The following is a 22,023-nucleotide window of genomic DNA, read 5'->3' as shown; positions in this document are numbered from 1 at the left end:
AAGAAAATTAGATGTTATGGTGTTTAAATTATATCATGTGTAGAAATTTTTTCCTATGAGTACATTTTTTTTTTTTTAAGAAAAGACTGATTTATTTTCCTTGGAAAGGCAGATTTACAGAGAGAAGGAGAGACAGAAAAATCTTCCATCTGCTGGTTCACTGCCCAAGTGGCTGTACCAGTCAGAACTGAGCTAATCTGAAGCCAGGAGCCAGGAACTTCTTCCAGGTCTCCCACATGGGTGCAGGGTCCCAAGGCTTTGGGCCATCCTCCACTGCTTTCCCAGGCCACAAGCAGGGAGCTGGATGGAAAGTGGAGCAGCTGGGACATGAACCAGCACCCGTATGGGATCCCAGCACATGCAAAGTGAGGACTTTTACCACTAGGCTACCACACCGGGCCCCACGAGTTCATTTTTAATGTGTTACTTTTAAGATTGTTAATGTGTATTTTATAAACATATACATGTCTGAGGCAGGCATTAGACATGGTGAATGTGGGTAAGAGACCACTTGATTCACCAATGTGGCAATGTCAGAATGCATCAGTATGTGTCCAAGCTCCACTGCCATGATTCTGTCTTCTTGTGTATGCTGAAAGGCAGCACTTGAGCATTCTAGACATGTTTGGAGTTTCTGGATCCCAACTTTGGCTGTTGCAGGCATTTGGGAAGTGAATCAATGGATGGCAGATATTTCTGTGTGTGTCTATCCGTCTTCCTTTTTAATAAGTATGAAGAAGGAGTAAATACTGATTAGAACTAGTTCAGTTTTTTTTATTAAAGTTCTTTTAACTGTTGGTTCTTTTATCCTTTGTAGATTTGCTGTTCCTCAGACAGAAGCTTCTACACAGATTTCCGGAGATAGACTTGACATGCCTAGCATCTTCCAATGTATGTTATTATGTATTATAATTTCTAAAAAAAAAAAAAAAGTATTGCATATGCTCATTGCAGAATTCCGTTGCTTCTGCCTTTGTGTCTCTTATCTGCTAACAGTGTAATATACATGCTTTAGATTGATATATCGTGCTATTTTCATTTGTATTAGTTTCCATCATTGTCAGGACTTACTTACAGATCATTTGGTATTAACCCAGAAGTTAAAGAAACTAAAAATATACTTTTTGCTTGTTAATAGCACATCCTTTCAAATGCACTAGGTTTGTTCAACACGTGAATATATAATGTAATTTAGTTCTATTAAGATGTTCTTAGGACTATATCGTTTTAATCACATCTTTTAAGGGATCATCACTCTAAAGTAAAGTTTCGCCACCTTAGCACACACTTACTTTTGGTGTTATTCTTAGTTTATTCTCTATCTAAAGAAAAGTGATATTGTCATTTTATGTCATACTAATTTAATGCCTCAAAGAATCTGTAAGTATTTTTGTGTGATTTTTGTTGATTGCTGCATGATATGTAATTGACATTTTGAATAATTGTGTTCTGAAAATGAACTGTTCTATGACTAAGGCCAAACATGTTATCCAATAATTACAGTGATAATTTTAGATCATTGCATAAAATAATATGCTTGCGACTGTTCCTGAAGGAGTATACTATTATAATAATATGGGGGAAAATGCAAAATAGTGTGGGTGGAATGGAGAAAGAGGAAGGGGAGAATCCCTGCACAAAACTGTATCATGGAAAAATAATAATGACAAGAAAAATAACTAAAAGAGTATAATCTTGGGACTCATAAATTTTTTTTTTTTTACTCTTTAGGTATGATTTGAAAGTAAAAAAGGAATGGTTTTTATAAAAGCAATCTTTCTGGAATCATCAGTTGTAAAAATTAAGGGAAAAATCAAGATTGTTTTCAGTTTTATGTTTATCTGCAGACGACCTAATAAATATCTAAATATCAGTTCTTCCATTTATCACTTAGGGCATAAAACTTCATAGATATTTTATATTAACACCTGCTTTAATTATCCCTTCAGTTTCACCTACAAAAAATAATATGCTATGTCCTGTGTTTATATTATGATAGTGCCAGCCACTTACTGAACATTTATGTGCCAGGTACCTTACTGAGCTTATGTGTACATTTTATTTATCTACAGGGAGTGATTATTTGAAGTCAGTCTAACCTTTTCCCTCTTGTTCCATACTGTTTGGTGGGAACATTTGTGTAGCTGTCAAGCTATATCTCCCTTGCTAACCAAAATGAAAGAGTAGTAAATTCAAGAACAACCTGTTAGACCTATTGCTGACATTTATTTATCTGACCTATGGCAGACATTTATTGCTGTTTGTTCATTTTTTAAGTATGTATTTATTTGAAAGTCAGAGTTACAGAAAGAAGGGGAGACACAGGGAGAGCTTTTCTTTTAACACACACCTCTGGAGGCAGTAGGAATGAGTCCCTGTTTCCTCAGTGGGAGGCCTGAGTAGAACTCCTGGCTCTGAGCTTTTCTGTGTGTCCCCACCCCTAAGCCATTGGAGGCATTTAGAAAATGAAGCAGTAGGTAGGCTTATGCTGTCTCTCTGAGCATGTGTATGTACGTGCTCTGCTTCGCAATTAATTGAATGAAGTATTAAGAGCCATAAATTATAAGGAATTCAAAAAGTCTACCTAATAGTCATAGAGTTCAGTTAAGTAATGGGCAAAGGATCTGAATAGATATTTCTCAAAATAAGAAACAAAAATGGCCAACAAATATGTATTTGAAAAAAAGACGCCCCAAACAGGAAGTGCAAAACAAAATTACAATGAGATAGAACTTCACTCAAATTTAGAATGGCTGTTATGTAAAAGCTAAACAAGTAACAATTATTGGCAAGAATGTGGAAAGGAAAGCTCTTACACACCGTTCATGGCAATGTAAGTTAGTACTGCACATGAGGCTTTTTTTTTAAGCTCGTGAAAAATCCATATTATCAAAAAACTACTCATGAACTTCAAAACACTTTGCATCCAAATATGGGACAGGTATTTGGTGTAGTACTTAACATACTACTTGGGATACCCCAAATGGAACAACCTGGGTTCAAGTCCCACCTCTGCACACAGTTCTAGTTTAAAAAATTTTTATACTAAAATAAACTTAATTTAGTTCTATTTTCCCTCATATAATAGAAAGTATCTCTAACATTGCATATTTGAAATAATTAATACACTATGGTTTAATTGGCACTTGATATTTTTATTAGTGATATATAAAATGTTTTGTAACTAATACAAATCCCAGCTGCTCCCCATCCAATCCAGCTCCCTGTTAATGCACCTAGAAAACTAGCAGAATTTGGTCCAAGTCCTAGGATCCTTGCCCCAGTGTGAGAGTCTTGAGATGAAGGTTCTGACCCCTGACGTCAGCCTGGCCCATTTAGGGAGTGATCCCAAAGATGAAAATCTCTGTCTCCCATACTCCCGTGTAATTATTCTGCATTTAAAACAAATAAAATAGAAAGCCTAAATGTACATATATAGGAATCTTGATTGGAATATATATATCTTTTGAGAATGGAAGAAATAGGAGAATGTGAGCAAGAACAGTAAAAAGAGTAAAACCTTATCTTTAATGTTGTATTTACTTGATTTAAAAATATGTGAGCAGAGCAAAATACAAGCAATGGAAGAAATTTAAACAGTATTTGAGAATATTTAATATTTAGTGATAGATGTCTGGCCTAATAGTTAAAATCCCCACATGCCATATCAATCTGCCTGGGTTGGAATCCCTGCTGTACTTCCAATTCTAGTTTCCCTCTAATGCAAACCTGGAGTTTGCAGGTATTTGGATCCCTGCTACCCACATGGGAGACTCAGGTTGATTGCTTAGCTCTTGATGTTGTGGTCATTTGAAGAGTGAACAAGCAGATATGTTAGAGCACTCTCTTCCCACCCCCTTCTCCTTGTCTGTCTTGCTGTGTCTATCCCTCTGCCTCTCAAATAAATATAAATAAATAAAATTTATTGTTGATAATTATAAATTTAGCTATCACGCTATTTCCCTTTTACACATTTAGTATTTATTTGAAAGGCAGAGTGACAGGAAGAGACAGAGAATGAGGGGAGATGGACCATCTGTCTTGTGGCTCATTCTCCAGATGACTACATTAAGGTCTGGGACAGGCTGCAGATACATATTGAAGTATTTAGAGATGAAATAGTATGTAAATGTAAACATGTGTAATTCTGATTGGTGAATGTACTGGTACTTACTCTGCTGTTGTCTGTTTCCATAAATTTTCTTTCCTTTCCTTAATCTTATTATATATATAAGCCATCTTCTGCCATAAGCCAAGGGCTAGAAGAGATCAGCATAATGGTCATGATCTGATGTAAGTAAAGGTTAGCTCAAGGTCCAAGATACTTTCTATACTAGTTAAAACATCTTTAAACCACTTATAGTACCTGACACAATGTACACTATATAACTAGTTGTTGTGTATTGTGTAAAATGGTGACAAGAATTAAAATTACAGTTATAATTAGTTTTTCCAAAATTTTCAGTCTAGTGTTGATTGAATATACAAATGAGGAACCCACAGATACAGATGGTTACCATGGGGATTCAATTTAACATCCTGATATTGTAACATTGTAATTTGAACTTCTGACAACTTGAATAACATCCATAACTTGTTCCTACATGGTTCTTAGATATTCTTATTATCACAGATTGTATCCATATACTTTGTGTGTTGTATTACATAATTCATAATTATATGCATATTTGGGTGTTCTACATCTCTCACATAAAAAGTTAAAAGCTAAGAGTACAATAATGATAGCTCTTTTGCCCATGATTTTATCTTTATAAGATATCTATTTCTCCATCATATTTCTCCATCCTATAGCTTCAGTTTACTAACTAGCTTTCATTTCAAGCTGTAACATTCTTCTAACATTTCTTGTTTGTTAGGACTAATGCTATCAAACTCATTCTATTTCAGTTTATCGTCAGATCTTTTTTTTCCTGATTTAATAATGATAGTTTTACTGTGTATCGAATTTTTGTTTGACAGAATTTTTCCCAGTCCGAAGCTGGGAGCTTCTAAATATGCCATCTCACTGCCTTCTGGTTCCATGGTTTTTAATGAGAACTATATTAAATTCATTGAGGCTGCCTTGTAGTTGAGAAGCGACTTCTATTGGTGCCTTCTTTGTTCTTTTTCATGTTCATTTTTTAAAATTTGATTATAATCTGTCTCATGAATTTCTGAGTTTATCCTCTTGGAGTTCACTGAAATGTTTAGATGTATAGATTTGTATCTTTCTTCAACTTTTGAAGGTTTGAGGTTATCATTTAAATATTTTTTTTCTATTTTTCCATAAATGTGAATTTATCACAACAAATTCCTAGACTCTTCTTCTTTTTTTTTTTTTTTCATTTTTTTTCTGCTGCTGAGACTGGATGGCTTCAATTGACCTTCAAATTATTTTGCCTGTTTATTTCTTATCATTGATGTTCATTTTCGTTATTGAACTTCTCAGTTCTAGATTTTGTGTTTGCTTCCTTTTTATAATGTTTTTCACTACTAATATGACTGATATTAGTGATATTCTAATTTTTACTCATACATTTTCTTGGGGTTTATAGGTTTTCAACTACCTTAACATAAAACATTTTTAAGAGTCTGTTTCTGTCAGAGTATTTTGCCTTTGAGTGATATGTGTTTCCCTGTTTCTTTGTATGCCTCTGATTTCGTGCTGAATGTCAGACATTAGATAATTTAATTTTAACTGTGTAAATCATATTCTTTCCCATCTAAAGGTTTTGAGATTTTTTATTATTTTTAAAATCTGTCATAACCCATCTGTATTGTGACTTCTTAAGCTTCCTAATTATTTTCCAGAAACTGTTTTTTTTTGAAAAAAGATTTTTTTTATTGGAAAGGCAGATTTACATGAGAAAGAGAAACAGGGAGATAGATCTATCTTCCCCATCTGCTGGCTCACTTCCCAAATGGCCAGGAGCCTGTTCTGAGACTCATACATGGGTGCAGAGTCCCAAGGTCTTGGTCAACCTCCGCTGTTTTCCCAAGCCACAAGCAGGAAGCTGGGTACCAGCCAAGACACAAACTGATGCCTATATTGGATGCCAGCACTTGCAGGTGAAGGATGAGGAAGTTGAGCCATCATACCAGCCCAGAAACTATTTCTTATATGTAGACAGCCCTGAAATCTCTGTTTCTTATTTTATATTTACCTTCTATTAACAAAGATTTCTTTGAATAATGGGAACCCAAAAAACACTACCTCTTTCCATCTTTGAAGATGGGCTCTGTGCTAGGGCCATCTTCAACCCTTTACTTGACTTGCCCTTGGCCTATGAGCAGATTTATTTATTTTTACCTAAGATTTGTTTTTACCTGAGATTTATTTTGTTTTTGAAAGTTATAATTACAGAGAGAGATCTTCCATCTATTGGTTTACATCCCAAATGGCCGCAACAGTCAGAGCTAGTCTGATCTGAAGCTGGGAGCCAGGTCTTCCACATAGGTCAGGGTCCCAAGGTTTTTATCCATCTTCTCTGCTTTTTTTAGGGCATTAGCAGGGAGCTGGACTGGAAGAGGAGCAACTCGGACTAGAGCCACTGCCCATGAAGGATGCTAGAGCTGTAGGCAGAGGATTAGGGTGCTATGCCACCTTGCTGGCCTGAGCAGCCTAAGTTTAAAGTCGAAAGTCTTAGATCTTTTCTGAACATGCAACTTGCTTTGGGTTTGTCATTTGATTTTCTGGTTCCCCAAAGTGCATGTATGACTTTGAATATTTGAATTTGCTAAATTTTTGCCTGGCTTTTCTTCTGCCCTTAGAAAGTTTATTTTGTCTCAACTCTAATCTTGCACGCTTTGTGTCTGTGGGTTATTTATTCACTGTCCAGTGTTTATGAGTTGTACTCACTACTTTTTCAATTTGAGTAAATTCGAAGTTAAACACTACGACTTTGAAAACACTGCAAGCTGAGTCTTGCTTTGGCATTCAGGCAGATTCCAAAACAGCAGAATCCTGCGTAATGATTTGTGAATAAAATCTTCTTTGCTCACTCCAGTGCGAGGTAGGACCAACAGCCTTATGCAGAAACTTAGGCTTCCTTCTTTTTTAAAAAATATCTGTTCATTTTTATTGGAAAGTCAGATATAGAGAGAGGAGGAGAGACGGAGAGGAAGATCATCCCTACACCGACCCACTCCCCAAGTGGCTGCAGCAGCCAGGGCTGAGCTGAGCTGATCCAAAGCCAGGCGCCAGGAGCATCCTCCAGGCCTCCCAAGCCATTCTGGACTGCTTTCCTAGGCCACAAGCAAGGAGCTGGATGTGAAGCAAGGTCACCAGGATTAGAACTGGTGCCCATATGGGAACCTGGAGCGTGCAAGGCGAGGACTTTAGCCTCTAGGCTACTGTGCCAAGCCCCTAGGCTTCCTTCGTAAAGACTGCTCTCAAACCAGGGAAGAGGGTCTAAGCAACAGCACATCAAAATGCTGAAAAGTTTTTTTATTTTTGTTATTATGAATTCATCAATTTAGCCATAATTGTTGTGCCTTTTCATTTATAAACATCATCCTTATATATGCTAATAAGTGTTATTGATATGACCCTAACAGTGTATGGGTTTTATTGATAGTGGTGGTTGGTAGTAGCAGTGGTAGTAATAGTGGTGTTCCTTTGAGTTTTTCTTGTTATTCATTTTTCTGTTGTTTTTCTGTGCTGTTTGACAACATTTACACATTGAATAATTTACATCTTGAATAATTTTCTTATCCTAGGCATGAAATTTGATTTTCCCCCCAAAGTTCAGTAGTTCGAGTGTGCAGTTTGGGCATCATAGATTCAATTTACTACTGTCCTGGTTGTTATCCCTAAGTTTTTTCAGCATATAGAACTATAAAGTATGCTCAGCATATTGGTTTTATTGGCTGGTTAGTTAACCTAGAGGATGTCAATATTTCACATTTATATTTCCAATTCAAATTCAGAAGACTTGTCACTTAGCAGTTAAAGAGTGTTTGTACTCCGAGGTTCTGACTCGGGTGGGGGCTTCAGGGGAGCTGGGATTTTTGTGCAGGGGCTGAGATACTTGGCTTCTGATTTAGCTCCCTGGTAACGTGTCTGGGAAAGCAGCAGAAGATGGCCCACATGGTTGGGCTCCTGCCACACACATAAGATACCCTGATAAAGTTGTAAGATTTTGGCTTTGGCCTAGATCATACACCCTCATTGCAACCATTTGTGAAGCAAACTGGCAGGTGAATATGTCTCTGTCTGTCTCTCTGTCTATCTATATCCCCCCTCTCCTCTCTGTCAGTCTGTCTTTCAAAGAGTTAAAAATTTGGCTCTGAAAAAACTCTTGCAATAAGAGAGTTAGAATATCCTATAGCACCTTGCTTGTTTGTCTTTACCAACCACATGTAAAAAGTCTCAGGCTATTAATTTTAAGATTTATTTGTTTTGCAATTCTTTTTGTTGTTTAAGATGTATTTAATTTATTTGAAAGGCAATGTTAACAAAGAGAAAGGCAAAGACAGAGACATCTTCAATCTGCTGGTTCACTCGCCCAAATGGCTGCAAAAGCCAGAGCTGATTCGATCCGAAGCTGGAAGTCGGGAGCTTCTTCTGGGCCTCCCATGTGGGTGCAGGGCCATCCTCCACTACTTTTCCAGACAATTAGCAGAGAGCTGGATGGGAAGTTGAGGATGCAGACGGAGAACTAGCATGCAATGCCACCATACCAATTCATTTTTTTCTTAAGATATACCCCACTAGGTGTATATAGTCAGATTGTTATAGTCAGTTGTAATACATCCTTCTGAATGAGTCTGCTGAATAAACATTTAGATTCATTTATTTTAGAGCTTAATGGTTGCTCTCTTTAAATGAAACATTTAATTTTGTTTTGTGATTTTTTTTTTGTGGTTCCAAAGAAAAGTATACAAAATGATATATCTTCCTGTTTAATAATAAATTCATTTTATTTTTGATGATATTTTATATAGTTGAGAGGAATGCATGCCCATTTGGACCACCTGTTAGAGTAGAGAGGATCAGGGAATGGGAGAAAGTGGATGAGACAACTACCTCCAATCTCTTCCTTTTTCCTTCTGGTTTCTGGGGAAAGTGGAGCGAGAAAGGGAGAGGGCTGCTCGCAGCAACACAACCACATTAATACCTAGGACTGGGGGAAGGCCACTTGATGTCATTCCTGGGTTCCCAATATGGAGTGTGTTCCAAAAGTACTGGAACTCAACAACACCCATTGGTACTGTGGTAGGGAACAGGCTGTGCTGATCCAGGCTTTAGCATCCACAGGCACTCACAAAGATTGGCTGTGGGCTGGGCCAGGCTGCAACATTTACCAGCACACTGTTGTTGAGTTCCATGGTCATGCCTAGCTAAGCCCATTAGCACCCCAGCCCTCAAGCAAACTAGCTGGTATGGCAGTTCCACAGGCATGAACCCACAACCCCCAACAGAATCTTCTCCTAGACCCAGTTCTCTTGTGACTGGTTAGTGTCATGGCTCAGCCTAAGATGGTCCACCCCCTTCCCCAATACTCTGTGATCGAGACCTGCCAGGCAACCCCTCCCCAATCCCCAAACCCCCACAATGTCTTTTGTGTACACTCATAGGCAGTGATTGATATGAACAATTCCAACTCAAATCTCCCATGTAGGTGGGTGTATTGACTTAGCCCCCAAAAGTCCTCTGGTTTCCCTCCTCTAAAACACCCAGTCTTAGCCCCTTGTTTACCTGCAAGTACAGTAGCCAGATTGGTAGAAGTCCCCAGGAAGTCAGTCTTCACCTGTCGCATTCTCCCTAGCAGTTGTCCCTCCCACAAATCTCCAAACCCACATCCCTGACCAATCCACAGCCTCCGAATCCCGATCTGGTGGTGTGCTGTGCCTGGGCACCTACCTGCTTACCTATAGCCAACACACACTCACATGTGGGTCTCCACACCCTGTCTGTATACTGGTGTCTGCCCACAACACTTAAAAAAAAAATAGAATAAGCAACTATACTGGCACACAAGTATAGTTAACAGAAATTTGGCATTAACCACGTCCAAGATGCCCGCCAGCTATTAGCTGCTTTTCTCCAGCAGTGTAACACTTGCCTAGGTACAATGCAACCTAGGCCATTGCCTGCAGCTGGGGAAAATGATATATCTTCAAAGAAGTGTGGCTTCTGTCTCTCTGTATCCTATTTGTCTACTCTCACCACAATTTCAATTTTATAATACATGTTACTTGTGCTTTTATTTTCATTTAAATTCAGTTATTTTTAAATGTTTGTTACATAGGTGAGAGGGTTGCAAGACCCGTGCAGATCTCTAGGTCTCTTTGGAAGGGATGCGGGGAGAGATGGGTGAAGGAAAGATGCTGCCCTCCCTCCTATGGCCATGGGAATAGGGGAGCATGTTGCACCATGGCTCTGCTCCTTCGTGGAAGATCATTTCAGCACCAGAGGATAGAGAGCATCCCCTGATTTCATCCCAGGGACTCTGATAGGGGTGCAGGGATGTCCTAAAAGTGTTAACTTCAGTAGTTTCAATTGTTCTGAAATGGTGCTGGCTTCATTGAGCCAAATATGAGATACCACTTAACATATTTTCTGACTGTCTATGTTTTATTATGTCCATAGCCTTAAATGCTTACTGGAAATTTTGGCCTGAAGCTTTGTTCAGCCTGCTTTTTTTCCTTTGATGAGGCATTCCAGGTCCTCTGATGAATCAGAGAGACTGACTATTCTCTCTTTTATGTGCATCCCTGTATGTTGTCTTTCCTTATGCGGAGTCAGCAATTGGACAACCCAGTCCCACATCATGTGCTCTGAGACCAGACCAGACTTCCATGTGGTATTCCCTGAGGATGAGGATTAGGTAGAGTGGACCAACTGGCCTGACTCCTAAGAGTGCTGACTCTCTCATGCACTTGAGCCCAGGGCAGCATAGTCTGCTCCCAGACCCAATGCTTATTTGAACTTGCAGGTTCTGTGGTCTAGTTGAGAGACACTCCCACCCCACGAAGAACCCTAATCAAGCACATGCACAAATCCAGCTTCTGTGCATGCCATTTATACTGTATCCTGATTCAGCCTGGCCCAATATCCAGATTGTCCTTGCACCAGCAGATGCTGTGGCCTAGTCAGAGACCCCCCGAGAACTGCTACCAGGCCTACTTTGAGACTCTTACTTTCACTGATGGGTGCTGCAGCCAAGCCTGGCCCAGCCTGCCCTGAGTCGCAGTTTGTACCTAAAAGTGCTGTGGCTTAATCTCCATCTCCTTTTTCTTTCTTTCTTTTTTTTTTTTTTTAAGATTTAGGGTTTTTTTTTTATATATATATATTGGAAAGGTAAATTTACAGAAGAGAGACAGAGAGCTATGAGAATACACCCTTGCTAGGTGGGGGATGGAGTGGGGGTTGCATTCGGTCTGGATATAGCTGCAGTATCCCTTGGTACAAGTGTGAACTGGGGCTGTTCGCACCTAGCCGGACTAGACTAAAGCACCATCTGGTGCTCTGGAGAACTAGCATAGATGTAGGAAGGACTAGGCTAGATCTTTGCCCCTGCTGAGCCATATGTGAGCAGTGTCCAGGTATGGACGAGCCTTGGCTGGCCTGAAACATCCAACAGTAAGGACCAGAATGGGTTGAAGGCCAGTCAGGAAAGGCCACTGTTGTTGCCAGGACAGGAGGTAAACTAAGTAGGGCTGGCCTGTGGACCCACCGGTATGTGCAAGAACTGCCATAGGAAGAGATTCTGATGGAGGAACTTGGGAAACTCCTTTGTCAGGACACAGTCCCTGCAGGTGACCGCAAGAACCACAATAGGGAGCAGCCCAGACCAGGCCAGAGAAAGATATCCACCAGCATACATTTGCCATAGGTTAGGGGCAGACCAGGCTGGATCAGTTCACATCACCCACTGGCAAATCCGAGCACCGGAACAGAGTGTAGGTCGGGCCAGGTTCAGTCGCGACACATACCAGTACACATTACAGCTGGGATTGAGTGCCTGCTGGGCTGGGCTAGGCTGTAACCCTCACCAGCGTCAGCTGGAATTGGGGGTGGGCTGGGCCGGGCTAGGCTACAACACTCACTGGAAAACGCCAAGGTGAGGTGGACCATGCCAGAATGGGCCGCAGCATCCAATCAGCGCACATGAGAACCAGGGAGGAAAGGATTAAAGCCAGTGGGGGGATTGTGGAGGGGGAATGCTGGACAGCCACTCCCACTGGAGAATGTGAGCTGGGATGGGGGTAGACCAGATCAGGCAGGGCTACAACACCTGTGGGCTTCATATGAACTAGATCAAGGAAAAGCCAGGCTGGGCTGAATGTTCCTACTGGTGTAAGCATAAATTAGAGTGGGTGAGGAGGGTTGGTTGGGCTTTGCTGCAGCATCAGCTGGCAGAGGCTGGCACTGAGGGCTAATTCTGTCAAGTTAAACTGCAGAACCCCTTGGAGAGTGCATAATCTGGGAGTGGGAGTGGCCTAGAAGGGGGATAAGGGGCACCTCACTCTTGGGTTACCACTCCCACTGGAGAGCATGAAAACCAGGACTAGGGCAGAGGTGACTAGACAGAACAGCACACACCAGTATGTGTGTGGGCTGGATAGTAGGGCAGGTTGGATTGAACTAGGCTTCAATGCCCATTGACATGTACAAGAGCTAAATGGGATGTGGGACAGCCTGAACAAGTCAGCAGTACATTGTGGCAAGCATGGGAACCAGGGTAGGGGCCAGGCCTGGAGGGGGTTATGGGGAGTCGCCTTGACTGGTTTGTGTGAGGGCCAAGTATGAAATGGGCAGAATCAGGCTGGGCTGTAACACCCATTGGTTCGCATGGAAGACAGGGCTGTAAACAGACCTGCCCCAGCAATTGCAACCACCAGCATATGCATTGGTGCAACGGACTATGTCGGATCCTGTACTGGCAAACACATACAAGAATCAGGTCTGGGATCACCTTGGACCAAGTTTCTTTGGAGATTCCTCCAACCGAACCACTGAGCTCAGAACCCCAACCATGAAGAGACTATGTCAGCCAGTGGATTCTGAAGAAAGTTCATCATGCTTAGAGCGGCGAGATTGGCAGCAATTCAGAACTGTTGAACTATCAAAACTGCATGAGCAGGACCCTCGGAGCATGCCTCACATTGGGGAACTGGGATGGGTGGGAGACTGGGTGGGGCTTTTCACTTTAACTCCCTTACCCCGGATACATAAAATAATAATTATAATATTAATATGGAAACAATGGTCTTACCCACTTTCCTGTAGACATTGAACCTTTGTGCCCTAATCAACTATGTAGTGATTATTAAAATAAAAGAATTTTTAAAAAACTCAATTGAAAATATGAACTTATTCCTGACAGTGTCAATGTTGAGATTTTGTTTTGTGTAAATAGATGGACTTAATTGATTTTTTAAAATTATAACAGGCAAGTTTTTTACAGTATATTTGTAGAGCAACTCAGTCAGAAATGTTTACTATGACTTTTGTCATTGCTACAGCTCCTTACTGCTATTAGTTATACAACTTTATTAGCTTGAATGTAAGAGATTAGTTTAAGTCATTTCCAATCCTTAGTACTGTTATGATTGAGTTTTGATTTTGACTAATTCCTTTCTTTCCTTTTCATATGTGATTAATTCTATTCATTTTGTTGTAAAGTATTATTAGAGGTGTTTTAGTGTGTTCATACACTGAATTTTTTGGTTAAAACATTCGTTGGTTATATTGCTGTGTTTTCAGTTCTTGGAAAGAAAATTGTTCAGCTTCATCTTCCCTTACAAATAAATCTAGTATTCTATCATGCGATAAAATTTTTCTTCTGGAAGTGTCCAGCTATTTTAAAGAAGCCAAGCAAGTAATCTGGGATATGGAATAAAGTCTGAAATGAGATGCTAAATTAATCATGCTGAAACCTTGCAAATGAGTCCGCCTACTGCCCTGCCTCAGCAAGGTTTTTTGTTGTTGTTGTTTGCTTTTTTTTTTTTTTTTTAATCTTCCATCTTGTTTTATTCCCCAGATGATGTCAATGGCTTGGCTGAAGCCAGCAGCTTCTTCCAGATCTTCTCTGTGAGTGGCAGGGCCCCAAGCACTTGGGTCATCTCCTATTGTTCCCATGTGCATTCACAGAGAGCTGGATTAGAAGTGAAGCAGCTGGGACACGAATTGATACCCATCTGGGATGATAGCATTGCAGTGGCTTCACTTTCTTTTTTTTTAATTTATTTTTATTAAAAAAAATTTTTTTATTACATTGCATCATGAGACACAGTTTTACAGGCACTAGGATTCCCCCCTCCCCTCCCCTCCCCAAAACCCGCTTCCTCCCCCCCCCATGGTGGATTCTTCCATCTTGTTGCATTACCACAGATCAAATTCAATTGAGATTTTTTTTTTCCTTGCAAGCATCTACAAAACATAGAGTTCAGCGTCTTATTGTGCAGATAAGTTCAACAGTTTCATGGGGAGACAGTTTCTGGTCTGAAGGTACAGCCGAAAGAGTATCATCCCAATCAATTGAAAGCCCCGACATTACATCAGTAACAATTTATACCGTACCAGAATTAGTTGATATGATATTGTGTAACCAGCATGTTCAAAGAGAGAGAGAAAACAACAACAACAACAAAAAGAGTACAAGTTCTGAACCACATCCTATGACTTCTACATTGACATTACAATTATTAGTTTATATACAGCTGGGTTCTATACACCTTAAAATGGCTATAGATTACTATTCAGCTGTCTCATGTCTACTTTAATTTTAGTATTTAGCAGTTCATAGTGTTGAGCAGTGGCTTCACTTTCTATCCAAACATCTCCCCATTATTGACTTATTTTGGAAGTCAGAGGTAGAGAGATAGCATGTGCGTTTCCCTCAGCTGCTTTACTCCACAGGTGGTCACGCAGATGATGCTGGGCCAGGTTGAAGCCAGGAGCCAGGAGCTTCACCCATATTTCCTACATAGGAAGAAGAGACACTTTGACAACCTTCTGCTGCCTTTTCTAGAATATCAACAGGGAGGTGGATTCTAAGTGGAGTAGCTGGAAAATGACTCTTGCAAATAGGGAATATTGGCATTCAGGCAACAGCTCTACCCATTACACCACAACACCAACTCCAAGTTCAGCACTCTTGACAGTGCTGTATGAGCTGGCCTTTGCTATGATAGAAATCAACACAGCTTGCAAGGTAGCACCTCAGTAACCTTGGCAAAGTACTCTAAAAAGAAATGCTATCAGCTTGTCTCAGCTAGCAGAGATGACAACATGAGAAGTCTTGTCATAAAATCATTTTTCTTTCTAAATTTACCAGATATCTTAGTTCCCAGTGCACATAATTCCATTAAAATTTTATTTGTACCAAATTTCTTAACATGGTGTTCAGCACATAATAGATATTCAATAACTATTTGTTGAATACATGAAGGGCATAATACTTAATACATAATAATTATAATTGGCTTTGAAACTAAATAAGTTTGATCAGTTGTACATGAGTATGATACATTGGTCTGGTGACAGAAAACAATAAAGATCGTAGGGCATTGTTCACCTCAGTTTAGCTCTATGTGTTATTTATATCCTGACAGGGCGTCATAGATAATTTATAAATTATTTTTTGCATGAGAAATGTATCCAAGAAAGAAACTGTGTTTTTAGGCTATGTTTAGCAGAGATGAACACAATCTTACTTTAATCTCAATTCCACCAGTAATGAGTATCTGTAAAGAATACTATACTCATGAATTTGATTTAACTAAGTTTGTCACTGAGCATGCATTAAATATATGTTAATTTAAGATTATAGGGAATATAGAAGAATTATGAGGATAATTAAAAGTCTCCATAATTACAAGAAAAGGTATGGCCACTTTTAAAATTTTGTACTGCATTTTTGTTTTGAAAGTGAATTTAGCTAGTTTATCATTGTAACGTATTTATCTTTGGTGTATGCTTTTTACATTTTGTAGATGACTCATGATTAAAATCACCTATGATTCTGAATATCTGATTAAGTCAATTGTATCCCTTTGTGTCTTTAAAACAGATTGGAAAAGTTCTGAAGGGAAGATGCCGAAAACCTTCACTGACAGATGGGAAAGTCAGATGTGGAGAGACAAAAAGTATCATGTAACAGATCACCTGCATTACAGCCAAGTTTATCCTGAAAGCATTCCACGAAAATTTCTTTTTGAACATAGGAATTTTCTTACTCAGCAGTATAATTCTCAGCCCTCAAAATACATACCACCAGCAGAAAGGCCCCCCAAACTTGAAGATTTTAAGAGTGCACGAAGTCTTGGACATTTTGAAATAACCATCCTAGGTAAGTCAACTATTTTTCTCTTTGAATAATATTAATTTAACATACTTTAAACATGTAGTCAAGTTTGCTTTAAAAAGAATTAACCTCCAGATGAGCTGTTATTTGACCAAAACAAGAGGAATAGAGCTCTCATTCTAGAGTAAACATTAGCAAGTGCTTAGAAAATATTTAGAAAAGAATAAAAGCTAAGGAAACTTTCCTGACCATCTGACTACCATGCTTTTAAATTAAGATCAGTTCTGTTCTCTCTCAGTTACTGTTTTTTTTTCTTTAACCCATATTCTTTGCTTATTTTTCAGTGCATTGAAGGGTAAAGTGTAATAGGAAACAGCTTCAACACAAAAGCTCTGTTTATTTCTGAACAAAATAAATTTCTGAAGTAACTCAGACTGAACAAAAAAGATGATTGAAAAGGTTTCCATCTCTGATCATGGAAAATAAGCTAACTATAGGATTAGAAAAACGTCAAAAAAAATTTTAATTCAATTCATTTTTATTTGTGTCCTTTTTCAAAAAAATTTACTTGAAAAGCAGTTAGAGAGAGGGGGAAGGAAAAGAGGCTTTGTATCCACTGGTTCACTCCCCAAATGGCCACAATGGCCACAGCTAGTTAGATCTGAAGTCCGGAGTCAAGAGCTTCTTCTGTGTCTCCCATGTGGGTGCAGGCCATCCTCCACTGCTGTCCCAGCTACATTAGGAAGGAGCTGGATCAGAAGCAAAGTAGCCAGGACCTGCTACACCACAGCACTGGTCCCTGTTTCTAATAAATAAAAAATGGCCATAAAATAGCATCTTAGGTTTGGACATGTGGTCCAGCTCTTAAGATGCCGCTTCAAGCACCACATCCCATACTGGAAAGCCTGGAGTCCAATCTCTGCTTCCAATTTTAGCATCCTGTACCCTAGGAGACAGAAGGTGACAGTTCAGGAGGTTATGCTCCCCTCATCATGTGGGAGACCTAGATCGACTTCCAGGATCCTCTCCAGCTTGGCACAGTCTTGGCTTTTATGGGCATTTGAGGAGTGAACCGTTGGATGATAGAACTGTCTCTGTGCCATGTGTGTGTGTTTCACAGCCTGTCAAATAAAATGGAAATAAATCAATTGAAAAATTACCTACTTCACCACACATACATAAATGTTTATTGTATGAGTTTCCACTGACTCTTACAGAATCACAGACCAAAGTTTTAAGTGCTTTTCCTGCATTCAATTATTTGATCTTCAAGTAGTTTATCTACCTTAGTTTTATATCTAGGAAACAAAGTTCATAGCATTATTTCACATACGTCACAAAATGCTAACCATGGAAATGAGGACTTGATTAGACACAGAAATTGATTCTTCTTCTTCCTTTTGCACTGATCCACTGAGACAGATTGACTAAGACATGTCAGCTGTCTCGCACATAATTGTAAACTTCCACAGCTTTGGCTCTGAATCAGCCAAAAGCAAATGCGAAGGAGGTAAATTTACCAGTCTGCTCATGAGCTCAGATAAATTAATGCTATTTTTATATAAATTTTAGATCTGGTTTTCAAAGATGTATTACAGGATCAAATGACAGTGAAAGCAAGCTGTTTATGAATAAAACACAACATGTTGAAGGAAGTAGAAAACGTAGGTGTTACTAGGTACCTGCACATAGCCAAATTACTACCATTTGTCAGTAATCTTCCCTAAGCTGTCTGGCAAGAAGGGAGAAACGAGTGGGTTTTTGTTGTTATAATTCTGATGGAATACTCAGTTTGGGAGCTGAAAACCTTGTGTCTAGCTAGCCTCGCTAAAAGCCAGGACATTAAAAATCAGGTCTCCTGAGATTAAACACATCTTTTGTTGCAGAGAAAACAAGCACTCATGTAAGAATTTCATGTTTTTTCTTTAAGCAAAATTCAAGTCTGAACTTACTTTATGAAATTATTATATAAATAACAAAATAATGAAAGGGGTGAGACCTTCAATTGTAGTTTTCTTTTTAAAAATATGAATATATTTTCAGATAATTGATTCCTGCCATGTCAACACTATAATGTACATAAGTAGTATAATCATTAGTTATGTCTTGATAACATAACATTTGTTATATAAAAGAACATTTGTTATATAATCCAGGTACTGTTATGATTTAACTTAATATATGTATATAATATAGAAAATGAAGGTAATAATACTTAATCAAGTAATTCTCACATTACATTTGTGGGATGGGTAGCCCACCTTAAGGAGACTGCCCATACTCCTTGGCCTTCTGGTACATACAAGTAGCCCATTCAGTCTCCTGTCCCTCCTACATGATTCTTGTTGCTACACATAGAGTACCACTGGCAGGAGTGCATCCTATCCAACAGGAGTGTTAAGAGTCAAATAAAAGTTGAAAGCTGTTATTTTCTAAGTAGTATTGGTTAAAATGAGTAGTACTGGTTAAGATGAGAGCTGATTGTGAAATGTTAAAGTGGTACATTTGACATATATTTTAGGAAAATATGAACCCAGAAGGTTTTATATAACCAAATATTTTAAACATGAACACCAGCAGTGAACTAAGAGAGGATTTTATCTCTTCCTAAGATACTATTTATTGAAATATAGAGTCTGAAAACTAAAAGATGACTTTACTTATATCCTGTACAAGGTAGAATGCTTGTTCTATAAAAGTCCAAATAGTGTTTAAGGTTTTCCAGGTCATTTAATTTCTGTTGCAACTATTCAGGTTACTGTTTTGGTGTGAAAGCAGCCATAGATCAAATGTTAATGAGTCACATGTCTGTTTGAATAAAAAGTTTATACTTATACTGGAACTTAGATTTCATTATTATCATGTATTATAAAATACTGTTCTTTTGACTTCTTAACTGTTTAGAAATGGCATTCTTACCTCATGAAATATACAAAAAACAAGCACAGGCTGGATTTGGCCCTCAAGGTCAGAGTTTTTTGACCTCTCTTCTAGGCCTCTGTTCATAGTTAAGACTGCCTAGAATAATCCAAGCTGATAAGTCTATATAATGTTTAAAGCTCTCCTAGCACAGAGATTGTTTCATGTTGATACTGTCTTCTGGTAAATTATTATCCCTCTGCAGTACCTTATTATTCCTTAGAGGGCCTGGTGATTATGAAATGCCTTATTCTTGGCGCTACAAAGCTTATTTGAACTGTAATCTTGTTACTTTATCATTTGCTCTGACTGGTACAGGGTGAATCATTACTGAAAACATTGAGTACAATTATTATTCAGCCTTCCCCAAGTTATAATGCCTCTCAATAATCAGTGGGTACCATGACAATATCCAAAATCAATCCCCCAATGCTGGTTATTATCTTAACATCCTTGTTATTCCATCTTGCTCACCTCAAATCAATTGATTGTAAGCCACTAAAACTTCAGCATATTGCCTACAATGTGCGTGCACACACTATAATGAGAATATATTGATGTGAGATAACTAAGTTTTCAGTGCCCTTAGCCCATCTGTACACTTGAAATTTCTTGATCTATCTTTTCCAAATCTAACAATTGTTTCTTCCCAGCTGTAGATAGCAACTTAGAGTGCCTTGTACCTAGGCAAATGTTACACTGCTAGAAGCAAAAGCAGCCAGTAGCTGGCGGCCATTCTGGACCTGGTTAATGCCACTTCTGTTAACCATAGCAGTGTGCGCCAGTATGGCTGCCCATTCTATTTTTTAAGATATAGTGAGGAAAGGGACAGAGTCCCTGCTATGCCACTGTGCCACCATAGGCACACACCAGCCAGGGCCACTCTACTGCCATTACCTCCACCACATCACTAGGGACTGGGGATGGGTTAGAGTAGTAGCCACTGAGGGCTTGTTTGACATATATAAAATCATTTCTGGAGGCTTCCATGGTCTGGACTACTGCATCCACAGATAATCAAGGAAGCTGAGATAGGGATGGATAGAAGGGGGAATCTAGAGGGCTTCCCTGGGTCAAGCCAAAGCACCCACCCGCCTGCACAAGAGCTGGGGCTGGAGGCAAAATGGCCAGGCTAAGTTGCAGTACTCACCAGCACCAAGGAAAACCATGTTTGAGTGCAGATCTGGTAGGGGATCTTTGGAGACGCCCCTGCTAGACTGTAGCACCTGCCAGCACATGCTAGAGCCGGTGCAGAGGGTAGACTGAGCCTGACCTTTCGCCAGCTGGCACAGACGAGTTAAGGTCTCAAGCTCTCCCAGAGGTTTCTTAATGGCGCCCCAGCTAGACCACTGTGTTTTATGCCTGACCTCCAGTTAAACCATATAGGCATGTGGTCCAATCCTGGAGCACATGTTGCAGGACTGGGCCACTTCAGTTGCTGACTCTTATGCAAGAATGGAAAGCATACCCAGATGAACACAAAAGAAAAGACAGGGCCTGGCACAATAGCCTAGTGGCTAATTCCTTACCTTCCACTCCCAGGATCCCACAAAAGCACTGGTTCTTGTCCTGGGTGCTCCACTTCCCATCCAGCTCCCTATTTATGGTCTAGGAAAGCAGTAGAGAGTGGCCCCTAAAGCCTTGGAACCCTGTAAACATGTGAAAGAACGAGAAGAAGCTCCTAGCTACTGGCTTCAGATCAGCTCAACTCCAATCATTGCGGCCACTTGGGGGGTGAAACCAATGAACGGAAGTTCTTTCTCTCTTTTTCTCTGTGTCTGCTCCCTGTAAATCTGCCTTTCAATAAAAATAAATAAATCTTAAAAACAGCAAGCTCATCTAAACTAACTGAAGACTTCAAGTACCTCATCAAAAATGGAAAGACAGTTTTAACAACACTATAGACTAGGCTCTACAACAAGCACCTAGGTCTGTGGGCACACTGAGGTAGACATGGACAGCCAACTACTCTTAAAATTTCTCACCCCTGGTGTAACGAAGCCAACAACTTCTCATAACAATCACTCAGGTAACACCCTTGGAACATTCTTCTCCACATAGGATTCCAAACGACTGCATCCCTGGGCACTGTATGACAGCAAGGAGCTGCACATTTTATTCCCATCCCATCCTAATTGGAATTGGAGGCCCACATGGGTCTACAAACTCCTCACTTTTGTAACTAATATTAAAATTTTAAATAAATGCTCAGTATCACAAGCCCTCAGGAAAATGCAGCTCAAGAACACAACTATCATTCTGATTAGGGGCAGCTGTTAAAAAAAAAAAAAAGGAAAAATAGCTAATAATGGTTTGGTTGTATAGAATGAAACCCTACCAGAATGCTGGTAGTAATGCAACTTAGTAATAGTCATTATGGGAAATGTTATATATCCCTCAAAACTAAAAATAGAACCATATTACCCAATATGAAATTACATTGACATATGAAAAAGACAAAACTCTTTATAGCACTATTCATAATACCCAAGATAGGGAATTAAACTAGATTTCATCAATGGATGACCTAGATGCGAAATAGAATATAATTCAGCCAACGAAAGAAGTGATTTGCTGACATTTGTAACAAAATGGATGGAATTGGAGATCATTATTTTAAGTGAAATAATCACACAAATATATCATCTCATGTGTAAGCTTATATATACCCACACATATAGTTTATACAAATCAAAAATAGTGCTTACTTGAGGCTAGTCAAGTGGACTGCTCATGCATCTGGAAAGCCATGAACAACATAGCAAAGGGAAAACACACAATAATTCTCCAGTAACCCTAATGTTGGGCCTGCTAAACTGATGTGAGAACTTTGCATACTTCTGTGCAT

The 22,023-nt window shown here is 39.3% G+C and overlaps 1 protein-coding gene across 1 annotated transcript in view; it reads left to right on the top strand.

Annotated features, from left to right (window-relative positions):
- Positions 1-22,023, top strand: part of RADX (RPA1 related single stranded DNA binding protein, X-linked) — a 58,034-nt gene that overhangs the window by 27,681 nt on the left and 8,330 nt on the right. The window contains exons 11-12 of the mRNA XM_041000087.1: positions 818-891; positions 16,023-16,301. Coding sequence (XP_040856021.1) covers positions 818-891; positions 16,023-16,301 — 353 coding nt within the window. The remainder of the gene's footprint in view (positions 1-817; positions 892-16,022; positions 16,302-22,023) is intronic.

This window comes from Ochotona curzoniae, unplaced genomic scaffold (genome assembly GCF_017591425.1).
Source record: "Ochotona curzoniae isolate NIBS_2020 unplaced genomic scaffold, NIBS_Ocur_1.0 scaffold_1852, whole genome shotgun sequence".
Classification (NCBI taxonomy): domain Eukaryota; kingdom Metazoa; phylum Chordata; class Mammalia; order Lagomorpha; family Ochotonidae; genus Ochotona; species Ochotona curzoniae.
Note: the sequence above shows the minus strand (reverse complement) of the source record. Positions and strands in the feature narration are given on the sequence as shown.